A 13,542-nucleotide genomic window follows, 5' to 3' on the forward strand; every position below is an offset into this window, starting at 1 on the left:
AAGATTTCAAGGCAGTGTCGGGTGTAATAAAAATAAATAAATATTTTTTTTCTAAAATTTCCATTTTTTGTGGCGGCAGTTGTAGTGACTGGCCAAAAATAAAATTTTAATTTTTATTCAAAAGCATCATTATTGGTGGGCGGAAGGTTTGCTAAACAAGGTATAATAAACTCTTGCCTTAAAGGTTTACTGTTAGATAATTAAGGTGCTAAACTGAAACTAATAGATGTTTATAGAGTAGTATAGTTATTATTACATAATATAAATTATGTTGTAATACCACCAATCTTGAAATAGACTTATTCCACAAGTTCTTATAAACCCTCTTTTTTTTTCAAATACTATAAAATGAAGATTGATAAATGTGAAACAAGATTTTTTTTTTGCTGATTTTTTAGGATGGGAGTATACAATGCCCTACGTGTAAGACCATATATGGCGTGAAACATGGAAATCAGCCGCCTGGTCGTATGGACTATCATGTTATACCTCACTCGCTTCAGGGCTTTCCAGACTGTGGCACCATTAGGATTATATACGACATTCCACCTGGAACTCAGGTACTTCATTAATTTAATTCTTAATTGAGGCTTGTCATACCAATACTGTACCTGCATCGGTGACCAAATCAAGAAAATTTGACATTTTAATAGGTCATTTACTGGAATCAATTTACTCTTTTCAGCGAGCAAAATGGCCGAGCGCTTAAGGCAGGGGCACCGTGATCATAGCCAACAATATCGGCACGGGTTCGCGGCCGGCTTGCTCCTATAGTTCTGGTGGTGGAACAAGTCTTCTTGGATAAGGATTATAAACTGTAGGCCCAGTGTACACAAATGCTCATGTGCACTTTAAAGAACCCAGTACATTTTTTGAGACGAGTAGGGTGTTACCCCGGTGTACTGGTTCACTTGGCCCCTGTCGTGGACAGATGAAAGTGCGCCAGTTTACTGGTTGCAGAGGACATGAAGTGACCCTCAGGGTGTAGAACATTGTATGCTGGTCATTAACATACAGGGGAGGAGAAAGTTATTGAGAAGTACAACATCTAGTCCCGAGCGCATAGAGACCTTGTTTATTTGCGCTATATAAATCTATCTATTGATATTATTATTGTCAAAGTTATGAGTAAAAGTTGCGGCTTCTCTGTAGTTTTTATGCTAATAACTCAGTTTAACAATTAGTGATAGTACACTGGTTTTGGGATAGCAGGTCTCAGTTATTCAATAATTGTTTTATTCAATCTTTCATTAATTGGTGCTCTATTATTATCAACTTATTTATTCATTCAATATTCTTGTTATATAAATATATTTTATATATTTGTTACAGGGCTCTGAACATCCAGATCCCGGTAAAAGATACTCTGCCAATTTTCCACGTCATTGCTATCTACCAGATAATGACATGGGACGCAAGGTTTGTGATCAGCTGGATGTTATTTATAATCAACTACTCTATGTTTTAAAATAGTTTGCATAATGCACACACAGTTCACCCTCCAATTCGAGACCACCATTGGAACCTGAAAATTTGGCGTGGTCTTGGTCTCCAATTAGAGGGCTAGCTTTGTGTTAAAAGGTTGAAGATTGTTAGTTGGGTCTTTGGGAAAGTGGTCTCGAATTGGAGGGTGCACTGTATAACAATACAGTAGAGAAAAATAATTTGTTAGAAAACCACTTGGTATAAAATCAAATCGAACTGATAGATAATGTCAAATTTTTAAAAAAATCTCCAACAAGTGGTGGTTTCCGCCCCAGTAACCACCCCCCCCCCCCAATTTTTTCAAAAATATTTAAAATGAAGCATACAGAAAAGTATATTCAATTTTAAGCCCAAGTGCCATTTCAGGGCATCTAGATGTGCCATAATCATACATTTTTCTATTTCAGCCCTAACCGTGGTGGGGCTTAGGTGGTCTGGACCGTTCATCCATGAAAGTCCCTCCTTGTTCCCCCTCTATTTCGAATTCCTGGCTCCGCCACTGCCAATAATACTTAAAATTATTTGAGATATATTTAATCAATCGTGGCAGAAAAATGCATACATTGCAGCATCTGTCTGAATTGCATGAATTAAAAGTTAAAATTTTATACAAAAAAAAAAAACAAAAAACAAAACAGCAACTAAAATATAATATATATTCTTCCAATTGTGTTGTAGGTTTTAAAGTTACTTATTGTTGCATGGGACAGAAGACTAATCTTCACTATAGGGACATCAGCTACAACTGGACAAGCAAACACTGTAGTGTGGAATGAGATTCACCACAAGACAGAGTTTGGTTCAAATGTTACTGGTCACGGGTTCCCAGATCCTAACTACTTCACAAATGTTTTATCAGAACTGGCAGCTCAGGGAGTCACAGAAGAGTCTCTGGAAGACCAGTAGAAAAGAATGGACATCAAAATAGAGGACCGGTAGATGGGAATGAACGTCAGAATGGAAGAACTGTAGAATAGAATGAATGTCAGAATGGAACACCAGTAGAAGAGAGTGAACATTAGAATGGAACAATGTCAGTAAAAAGACCAATAAAAGAGGACAGCCATCAAGATGCTGCAAGAGCAGTTCTTTTCATATTCTAAAGGTGTCTTGAATGTATTTATTTATAATATTTAATTTTAGTTCCCTATATTTTTAAGGTTTTTAACTTGTGAAGATGTTAGTAACAATGGTTCCTCCCTGCATGTTTTTTTGTCATTACTTGTAGGCTAAATCAGAACATCTCTGACCAGCATGAGGAGAGGTACAAACAGAATTTTAAATACAGTAATTATAAGGTGCAGCTGCATAAGAAAATTGTAAATTATTTAACTATAGAGATGTTGATAAAAGGGTACATGATTACAGTGAAAGCAGAGGGAAGTTTAGTTCCATTTGAATATAAAAAATTGAAATGGCAGAATATAAGTGCTACAAAAAAAAATTATCAAACTAAAATATATAGTGTGTCCAGATTATGAAATTTTATGTGATGTGCCCATATATGGGCATGATGATGTCATATTACATCCAAATATGGGCATATCACATAAAATTTGATAGTGTGGACAGGAATTAGACCTTCTACAGTTGAAGAATATTTTAAACATTTTAAAAGCAAAATATTGTATGATAAAAAGTGTGGTATTTTTTAAGTTTCTAATTTCATGTCTAGATTTTGTATTTTTATTGCTAAAACCATTTACAAAGACATTTTTTAAGAATAACATTGATGTATGAACCACTTTTGCCATATTTTACCAATTTACAACTTAACCATTTGAAAATTTTATCTATATGCGAATACTAAAAGAATAGATAGACATTCTTATTCTATAACTATAATATACTGTAATTGTCAAAAATCCCAATAAATTATGAAAATTTATAGAGTACCAAAGTTTTTTAATCAGTTGCAAATTGTTACATTGTTAGTTTACTAATGTAGACCTTACTAAGTTAAATAGTAAAGGAATTTTATGACATGAGTGCTTTTAAAAGATTGCATTTTCATTTTGTTTGAAAAACTGACATATTGTAATTTCCCCAGCTAGCTTCTCCCATACAATGGAGAATTTGCATGTCTATCAAATCCAGTGATTGGGGAACTGAAGCCCTGAATTGTGTGGTAGATATTTGGTATCCTGTAGTGTATATTGAGGATTAAGACTACTGTAAGACTATTTGTAGCCTGCCAATCAAGTAAAAAAACCACACCCCTTAAATACTGTATATGTTAAACATACTTTTCAATTAGATTTAGTGATTAATATTTGGCAGAATTGTTGTTCTTCAGTATCTTCTCTCAGTGTTAAATCCTGCTGGTCGTTGAGATGGCCATTATCAGGCCTTTTAGTTGCTGGTGCTATATTGTACTTTATAAAAAATGTTTCTGCTCAAATGTAAATATTTTTGACCTACTCTAGCAAAAACAGGCTCTTGTCTCAAAAAAATGAACATTACACTATTAGATCTTGCTATTAATTGATGTAAAAATTGCGCCTGGTTTTGCAAGAGTTGGTCACATTAAGTACAGTATTAATGACGGGTAGTGATGTGGTTTGGTGGTTAGGATACTTGACAATAGCTCCTGGTTTCAAACAAGGATTTTTGTTTTCATAGATAAAAGAACAATTCCATTCCATATTTTTTTTTTTTTTTATGAGAATGAAAAATGCATTTTAAACATATACCATATTTTTATTACATTTTAAACAAAAAGGGTGGAGGGGATGGAGAAGGGTGGGTTGGTAAAATTTTAAATATGTTTACATTTCTCTATACAGTATAACACCTTTGTATCAATCAGTCTCAAGTGAAATGTAAATATACTTGTGTTTGGCTTTTAAATTTCAGGTAGATGCAGGGTATTTAAAGGTTTTTGAAAATTTAAAGAAATTTAGTTTGAGTGTTTTCCAGGACCTTCAAAGCCATAGAAACCCCGGGGGGGGGTTCACTCTTAATTATTTCTATACAGGTAGAAAGAAGAACGGGTATGGAAGAGTTTCAGCATGTATAGGGTATATTTGCTAGGACTTGGTAGCACAAATGTGGGAAATACCAGGTAAAATTGGTAGTTAAAGTCCCTGCTTCGTCCCGTATCATCAAAGCAGTATAATTTTTCACACGATTTTAGCGAACAGTAAAGATTGCGAACAGACATAACTGCAGTCTTATTCGCCATCGGAAACCAGAACAAGTTTAATTTGTTAGGTTACATGGCCGTAATAGTAGTTCAACTGATACTGGATTTTGGTAAATGGTAGTTCAAGTCCCTAATAATTTTCAGTAGAATAGGTAGCGCAAGTGTCTCATGTCTTGGAGTGGCTGCTGCACACCCCCTAAGGTTGGTATACAAGTGAAACAACCCCCCCCCCCCCCACACAGGCATAGAAAATGACTGGCTATGGAAAATTTATGTACGGTAATTTGACTTTCACTTCTGTTTCATTTGTTTTGTTGATTTTGTATTATCATTTTCTGTGAAATAAGGTCTTGAAATGTTATAGAAGTGTATGTGAGCCAATGTGTACCTATCCCGAGATGAATGCTTAGAGATATATTATAAGCCATGGTGTATACTTAATTCATACTTGCCATTCCACTAGTTTTATCATTGATGATAAATGGACATATTAAGAAAAACATCTCTACCTGAAATACCTGAGGCTAATAACAGCCTCCCACACATATTGTTTTAATTTAAATATCAATTCTGTCAACTTTTTTTTTTAACATTTGAGATGGAATATTTTAGTACACTACAATTATTCATCAGATAAGAGTTTTTATTTTTTTCTCATAACTTGCCTTACACTGAAGTTCAGTAATAGAACATCTCATTTAGTGTGGTTTATTGCTTGTTTATGAGCATCACAAGTTAGTGACGAACGTCATGAGGCTTGCATAAATGTCACTGTAGTGTTTTCTTTTCAAAGTGAATGACATTAAAATAAATGCAACATTAACAATATCTGTGGGTTTATGTTTCATTTAATTGACCTGAAATTCACAAACTCAACAAACTGATACACTGGACTTAGTATGATGGGAGCACAAATATTGGAGGTCCTAGTTTTGCAGAGGTGACTCCAGGAATTTTTAAACAAGGGGTATGAATGTGGGGATACCTTTGGTCATGGGCATGGAATTTATGCTGCAAACTTTGGTTTTACGCCACAAAATAGGATCAGCAACCTCAAGTTGCGTTAAATAACAGGTGATCTATGCCGACGCAACAAGGAAAATTACCCCCCACCCCCCTCCCAACACCATTCCACACTGAACATAATAATGTGGGTAGATGGTGCATCCAACACTAAATACAGTACTGTACTGTATATATTAACACTGGTTATTTCTAGCCAGTCAGTAGCTGAAAATAAATCTTGTTCTTTAGACTATAACCTCAACACCTCTGGTTTTAGATAAAATCACATCACTTAATTTTCTTTTCCAAATATTACGTGTAGAAACTAGCAGTTGCTACTGACTTGCATGCACTACAACAATGAAGCAAAGAAAAGTGTGACGTGGGAAATGACACTAAACAACTCTAATTTATTCCTCTGTCCTTTATTCGATTTTATTGTAAAATAAAGTACGTAAACAAACGAAAAAACCCTACAATATCAATACTGAAGCAATTAGTAGCTTCACACGTTTTAACAAATTAAATTAATTAGTGTTGATTTTGTAGGGTTTTGTGTTTACGGGGGCGTAGACACTATGTTAGCATCTGGCAGTTAACCCTGTAAGAGTGAGTAAATCCGGTGGAGGTGCATGGTGGGTAATAAAACCAAAAGGTAAGGGGTGCCCTATTAGAAACTGAATAGAATTTGAAACAAAATTCGAAACTCGAACATGCGTCACAGAGACGCAGCACACGTCTGATACAAACACCTTTTACTGTCTTTAGAAGGACGCCTTCTAGAGCGTGGTAGACTTTTGGGATACAATAATAGGAGGATTGCGTTTCAACTCAAAAAGTGTGCAGAAATATACGATTACAAACTTCTCAAATGAATCCCCATGCAGATAATTCAGTAAACATAATACAGTACAAGGCAAGAGACACACGCTCCAGATGAGAGAGTAGCTGATTTGGTAGCAGACTTCGCTGATGTGCAGTACTATGAAGACGCCGATGATGTACACTATGAGCTATGCTGTATTGCATGTTTGGATAACGTTTTTCTTTAAATTCACTGATCGTTAGTTTATAACTTTACATTTACTTTGTATGTATGACGTTTCACATTTTATATTTCTTTTTACCTTAATCCAATTTTTTTTTTAAATGTCGGAAATTGAGCAACTAAGACAACAGGTGGAGGTGTTAAAGACATTAGAGGGAGTGAAGACTGAAGCATATGGAGCAGTTGGTCAAAGAGAGTAAAGAAAAGGATGAGGTGAAAGGTGATGCAAGTGTCTGTGACCATCAGACAGTTGCACCTGTGTACATGAGGACGGGAATTTGGAAAGGTTCCGCGGAAGGCTGGAGCGCTCAACTGATCCTTTTGGTCAAAGAGAGTAAAGAAAAGGATGAGGTGAAAGGTGATGCAAGTGTCTGTGATCATCAGACAGTTGCACCTGTGTACATGAGGACGGGAATTTGGAAAGGTTCTGCGTAAGGCTGGAGCGCTCAAACTGATCCTTTTGTCCGTGAGTGGACTGGTTACGTAGAATGGCAACTCGCTACCCGTTCATCATTGACTGAAAAGGGGAAGGCAGCTGTCATCATTGAACACCTTTCACAAGAGATTCTAGGTAGAGGGCAGGAAATACGTAGTCACCTTGACTCTCTTCCGCAATTACAACAACAATTTTTTAGCTATCGGCAAGGTGATGAAGATGTCCTAGTCTGCTCACTAAACTTGGTCGATCTACATGAACAAATCATCCAGCTAGACAAGACGTTTGCAACTTCGACGCGTTGAAGCGCTGATTTGCTGAGAACTCGAAGATAGATGTAAGAGTTTAAATTTAGAACACCCTGAACTTAATTTCTTTGAAGCAAAGGACTGAGCATTAACTGTTGCACAGGAATCTTGCTGGAGTAAAAAAGGTACCGGTTACTATGACATAGAGGAAATATGTTCCGATGGCATCCCAGCCACACTGGATAACCAGGCCAAGCAGTTAACAGCCGAACGACGAAAACTAGATGCCATATTGTCAGCACTGAATAAACTGCAAGGGAGGCCTTCTGTTCATCGATGTTACACTTGCGGGTCAACAGATCATCTAGCCAGGGCATGAATGGATAAGAAACCAAATAAATCTTTAAACAAGTAAAGCTGTTTCGGCAAGCCACGACGCAGACTTAAATTCCATTAATATAAGCTCCTTTTATCAAAAGGCGGTAAAAAACTGTCCAGAGTAATTATTGGTAATGTTAAATTGCGCTGTCTGTTAGATACTGGCGTTCAGGTATCTCAATCACTGAATTATCTTCAAAAATTATTATCTCCTGGAAGACCTTTAGTGGACGTTGCTTCATTTATCAAGATATGGGCTGAAAGTACCCTACCTGGGCTACATAGAATTAGATTTAATTATAGGCACTAATAATGATCCACACTCATTTCAAAACATGGGGTTCCTTTGTAGTCAAGGACCCGATCACTCAATCAATGTTAGACTGCAAGAGACATACTGTTCAGGTATCATCGGTTCAAACATATTGAGGAAAATAAAAGAAAACACTCCAGAATTCCCAACATGGCTTTGCCAATATGATGAAGGTACACTGTAGACAAAATTTCTTGTTTTGTGCCAAGAGGTGCATGTAGACTGCAGCAATGTGACTGGCAAGGTGAGAGTTGCCGGAGCGAAGCCTGCACTCCTTCCCAAACGCACTATTACAATTGTAGAATGTAGTGTCAAGCCTGCTAGAGGAAAGTAATGAGTTAGACACTGCAGCAATACCTTAAAATTGCATTTCAATTGCGCACACCCTTGTCGAAATCAAAGAATTCAGTGACAAAGATATATATCCCCACCACGAACGCCAATAACAATGATGGAATAAGCGCCCGTTAAACCACAAATCAACTTACAAAATGTTGACGAAAGGAAGTCCGAGTAGAAGAAATCCAAAGCGAATTAGTGAAAGACCTCATCTCAAGAATGAAAATAGGTGATTTGAAAGTAACCCATTAAAGCAAGCACTAATCAAACTCCTTAACAGCAAAACATATTCAGTAAATGCGAAGACATTGGTTTCTGCAGAGAACAGTGAAATTACATGGTTTCTGTAACACTATCATTCATAACATAAATACTGTACTGTAGACAATATCCCAATAAAAGTACCACAGACGTATTCCCCCAAACCAATGGGGAGAAGTAAGAGACTACCTGAAGTCTCTTTAGAACGAGGGATCATAAGAGAATCCTCAAGCCCATATGCAGCATATGGTACAAGTAAGAAAGAAAGATGGGAAAATCAGATTCTGTGTTGAAGCGATCGCTAAATGACAATAAAATAAATCAAGCCAGATCCAGAAAAGACAAGTACAGTAGACGAGTGGCCAAAAACAGTATGAGAATTTTTAGGCTTAGGGCTACTACAGACTATTTTTTCCAAATTATGTCAAAATAATTGCTGCACCCTTACATTCATTAACTGAAAATAAGGTCTCTTATACACATCTAGATTACATTCATTAACTGAAAATAAGACCGATTCCAAGAACAAAAAGTTGGGGGGGGGGGGGAGAGAGAAGAAAACTAGCTGTGTTCCAGGATCAACTCACATAGATAATGGAATGCATCATGCTAAGCAGCATTTGAAAAATTAACAGCAAATAAGGGAGATAGGCAAAAAGACTAAATTTGGGTGCACCTTGTCTTTATTGTACTCACCTCAGAGGTAGAAGCAGGGAAGTAATCAGCTCCGTCATTATTTTAATTCTGAATTGCTCTACATTGATCCATTGAGAGACAGTATGTTAATCTGCTTGTCTGGTGATTTGCTAGGGGTTTTTTTCATTTGTTTTTGTTCCTTGTTGACAATGCAATCACAGATCGAATAAAGAACAGAAATTAGAGTCGTCTGGAGTGTCATTTCCCATGTCACATAGTCCCCATCATAACTGGTATTTAGCATAATATCGTCACTGTTTTCACGAACAGACACAAATTTCGATTTCGACGAAGAAGTTTTGAGAAAAACGTATAAAGTGGACTACTTCACAAATCCGTAAATTTCACTATCAAGATAACAAAATTTTTATTATTTTTTTTTTTGTACATAAGCTCAATTTATTTTTCTTAACTTTAATTAACTTGTTAATTAGCATGATTAGTTTTGGTCTTTCGTGAAAACAATCAGAATAAACACAGCATATGTGGCAAAGGCAAGCCAAACCAGTCAATCTTCGCAAAAATCGATTTTTAGTTATTAATACTTAGTTATTAATACGGGGTTAAAGATAAAAATGAGAGCTATATAATGGTAAAAGAATCATCTACATCCAACATTTCCTTAGGAAGTTGCAAGCGTTTAAACATACAGCTGTGTAAAGTACAATATTTGAGAAATCAGCCATCAAAGTTTATGATTTCGTGCATTTCTCAGGCAGAAACCATCAACAAATTGCTAAAAATTGTTGTTTTAACATCGAAAGTGGGAAAAATACCACCATAGCATGATATATAGATATAATAGTTTAGTGCAATGAAATAGATAAATTCAAAAATTTTGACATTTCAGCATGTTTTGGCCAATATCTCTCAAACACGATTTGCGACGAGTGACTGGTATGGCTTTTTTTTTTGCCACATATGTTGTTTACACGTAGAATGAAGTTTGTGTCACTTTGTGAAAACAGTAGGCACTATACGCTCTCCCGTTGTTGAGGCACAAACTTCCACAAACAGTATTTTAGCTAAGGTTTAACCATAGTTGTATGCCCATATATAGTCATTATGTGATATCATCCTAATCATATTAAAGCGTATAATATGTTTTTGTCAAATTAAATTTGATAGTCTAGGCAAGTAACACTAACCAAAGCTTATGCAAAGTGCTCAACACACAGGCTTTATGTTAACATTAGCACCCACTATAAAAGTACTTTATAAGGAGTGTAGAAGATGCTGAGAACATAATTCAACCTCTACTTCTTGGGTTCAAAAGAGCTGATGCATGCTAATCAGCAACTCATCACAGCCAACATATTGTTAAAAGAGCACTGTCAGATTTAAAAGAAAACTTCCAGCACCAGTTGTCTACTTGATGACTCCCAAGTCCATGTTGACGGCATATTCCAGCTGTCTTGATGACTCCCAAAGCCATTCTGATGGCATATTCCAGCAGTCACAAGATAATGCATCAGAAACCATGTCACCTCTCACATATCAAAGTTCAACATATGATGCCATTGCATCATTTCTGATTCTGGTGATTCTGAAGTTGCTGGAGAGGTGGAATGTCATTTCCTTGCTGCATCATTGGCTGTGCAGCTCCACTTTGCTGTGGTTGCTGTTGCTGCTGCCGCTGCTGCTGAGCCTCCAGCTGCATTTGCTGGAGACGAATCCTCTTGCGCGCATAATGCTGCCAATGCAGTAACTGTTGGTCATCAATAAACTTTGCACACTGTGAATTAACAAGTTCTTTTCTAAAGTGTTCATACTGGAGAAGTTCAAGAAAATGTAAACACTGAGGGTACCTGAAAGAAGACAAACAAATCATTAGTACTTTTTTAGGCTCCCAGTATGTGTCAACTGCTTCTCCATGCTTTCTGTGTTGGCAATTCATTAGAATAACTGTACAAGTATATACCAGATTGTTGTTACTTTTTAGTAAATTTTCTAGGACAGGTCTTATCTAGCAGCTCTTTGTGTTGTCAATTCAATTAATAATTTACTTTAACTAGGAGAAGTCTTATCTAGCATGGCATCATATTTTGTAGACTTCATAGTCTCATGACCCATTCCATCACTCCTCCACTGGATTTATTCTATCGGATTTACGCTTACAATGTCAACTGCAAGACGACAACAAAGTGTCTACTACCTCCATGGGGTAGTAGACACAATAATAATACACATAATGATAGGTCTACATTAACAATATTTCAAAACATAATTAAAAAGTTATCTTACTTGAGGAACTTTGCGTACTCTGATTTACGCCAATACTGGAGGTACATCAAGTAGTTTATGAATTTGGAATCCTTGAAATAACCTCTTTGAGCAAGAACTGAAATAAAAAATAAGATGAAGTAAAAAATTACCATGCAACTGGGTGTTACATGTAGGTGAGTGAGGCATGGTAAATACCTAACCCAGCAACAGATTTAGTATAGTGATAATTCATTAAGATGATACTGATAGGGATACTAGATGTTTTGCTTCATAATGCAAAAGTCAAAGCTAACATTTATTCATCCAACTTTAAATGAGGCATGTCGTGGCAAAATGGTTAAGTTGTCGCACAGTCCAGTATTGAGTAAATGGTCTATAAAATATGGGAGCTTAAAAAATTGCCTAAAAATCCAAATTTGTTTTTCACTATAGATTTTAATGTCTTATTTTTTATCTCCCAAAGTATTAGTTCTGGAAGTGGTCAACAAATTGTTTATTTAACGTTATTTTGATAGTTCATTCTGCTGAACAATGTATGCACAAACAACTTTGAAAGGCAATTACTCAAAATCATGTTTATCTTGACTCCTTAAGTAATGTACTTTTACTTTCCAATAACTTCGGCTTGAAATGTCCAATTTGAATAAGTGACCCCTCATTTTAAAGATCACATACTCAGGTATCTGAAAATACCAATAACTTGAATTTCAATTTTTGCTACAACTCAGCCATTTTGCCTTAAATGAACTGCATCACCCTTGTTTACACAGTGTATATTATGTATTTAATATTCAAAATGAATATCAATGAAAACATAACCAAGTAACACATTGTAATAGAAATAGGTAGATTAAAATGACATTTATGGGTGTGATGTACTGTAATGATAAATCAAGATAACTACTTATGATGATGATAATGAATTTGACTGTGGTGTTGATGATACATAATAATTAGGATGGACTTAGAAGTGATGGTGATGATGACTACGATGATGGTAATAGCATCTGATGTTATTAATACTGATAATAATATTTAAGATACTACTTGTTGCAGGGGTTCTGAGTCTCCAAGAAGTCGAGAAGGCCTTCCGCAAGCAAGAAGAATCTCCCAGAAAATAACCCACCTCTCGCAAATTCACGCTATTTTCATGTTTTTTTATCAATATTGTATTATCAATTGTCTCCCGGAAGTCGGTGCCAATGGGTATCACCATACACAGAGAAAAAAAAGCTCATTTAAGTGGCTTCTTCTAAATTGGGACCCTTTTATAAAATAAACAATATGACACTAATCAATAGTTGTGGTTCTATAGAGATAAACCAGTTACCTCAACCAAATACGTAATTGCATGATGGCTGGTAATAAGGAACTATGTATAGGCCCACCAGCCCTAGGCCTCTACACTATCTAGATTACGGTAGGTAGCCCAGCAGAGAGACAGCAGTCCGACCCACACCTGGCCAGCTGCTTGCCTGCCACTCTGGCCAGGCAACCCGGGATTCTATATGTAGGTAGGCCTAACCCTAGGCTAGGCCCTATTATAATGTAAATACATGATGGTATCTGTAGTAGACTGTATCTGTCAGCTACTGAACAACCGTGCAGTGAAAGCCTATGTCTGGACTTAAAATGACAAAGTCTATGAATTCGAAGCTATTTTTGTGTTGTACTAAACCAAACAATAAGTACCAAGATGAAAACTTACCTTGTTCGCCAGAGGCCGCCATGTTGTTTTGATTTGGTTTGGTGTTTTTCGGTGTTTTTCGGTGTTTTTGCTGTCTCTTATTCAAAAAAAACTAGGGTAGAAATTATAGATGGACTCCATAGTTATGTAAATATGATAATTATTCCAAGAATTAGAATGGAGTGTAAATATGACATTAGATTAAAGTTAAAAAGTTCAGCAAAATAGTGATTCCGCTACCATGAAATTGCCCAGGTTTCAAAAATGAGCATTGC

General features: G+C 36.1%; 2 protein-coding genes across 2 annotated transcripts in view; one reads left to right on the forward strand and one right to left on the reverse strand.

Moving 5' to 3' along the window:
• Nucleotides 1-5,458, forward strand: part of LOC117102500 (E3 ubiquitin-protein ligase DTX4-like) — a 13,963-nt gene extending 8,505 nt beyond the window's left edge. The window contains exons 7-9 of the mRNA XM_033242791.1: nt 399-560; nt 1,333-1,419; nt 2,164-5,458. Of these exons, the coding sequence (XP_033098682.1) occupies nt 399-560; nt 1,333-1,419; nt 2,164-2,391 (477 nt within the window). The 3' untranslated portion in view covers nt 2,392-5,458. The remainder of the gene's footprint in view (nt 1-398; nt 561-1,332; nt 1,420-2,163) is intronic.
• Nucleotides 5,459-9,692: 4,234 nt separating this feature from the next.
• On the reverse strand, nt 9,693-12,960 carry LOC117102501 (mediator of RNA polymerase II transcription subunit 31-like). The gene is made up of 3 exons (XM_033242792.1): nt 12,911-12,960; nt 11,599-11,695; nt 9,693-11,162 (listed from the first exon to the last, which is right to left on the reverse strand). Exons 2-3 carry the CDS (start codon nt 11,643-11,645, stop codon nt 10,880-10,882), a joined length of 330 nt encoding a protein of 109 aa, XP_033098683.1. The 5' UTR covers nt 11,646-11,695; nt 12,911-12,960; the 3' UTR covers nt 9,693-10,879.
• Nucleotides 12,961-13,542: the final 582 nt, after the last annotated feature.

Source organism: Anneissia japonica, unplaced genomic scaffold (assembly GCF_011630105.1).
Source record: "Anneissia japonica isolate Jap-2015-1 unplaced genomic scaffold, ASM1163010v1 scaffold287868_len458714_cov195, whole genome shotgun sequence".
Lineage (NCBI taxonomy): Eukaryota > Metazoa > Echinodermata > Crinoidea > Comatulida > Comatulidae > Anneissia > Anneissia japonica.

Coding starts and splice junctions, on each gene's coding strand:
- LOC117102501 (XM_033242792.1), bottom strand. CDS start 11,645: ATGTACCTCCAGTATTGGCGTAAATCAGAGTACGCAAAGTTCCTCAA. Junction 11,163..11,598: donor GAGTACGCAAAGTTCCTCAA/GTAAGATAACTT, acceptor GTCTTCTTTCAG/GTACCCTCAGTGTTTACATT.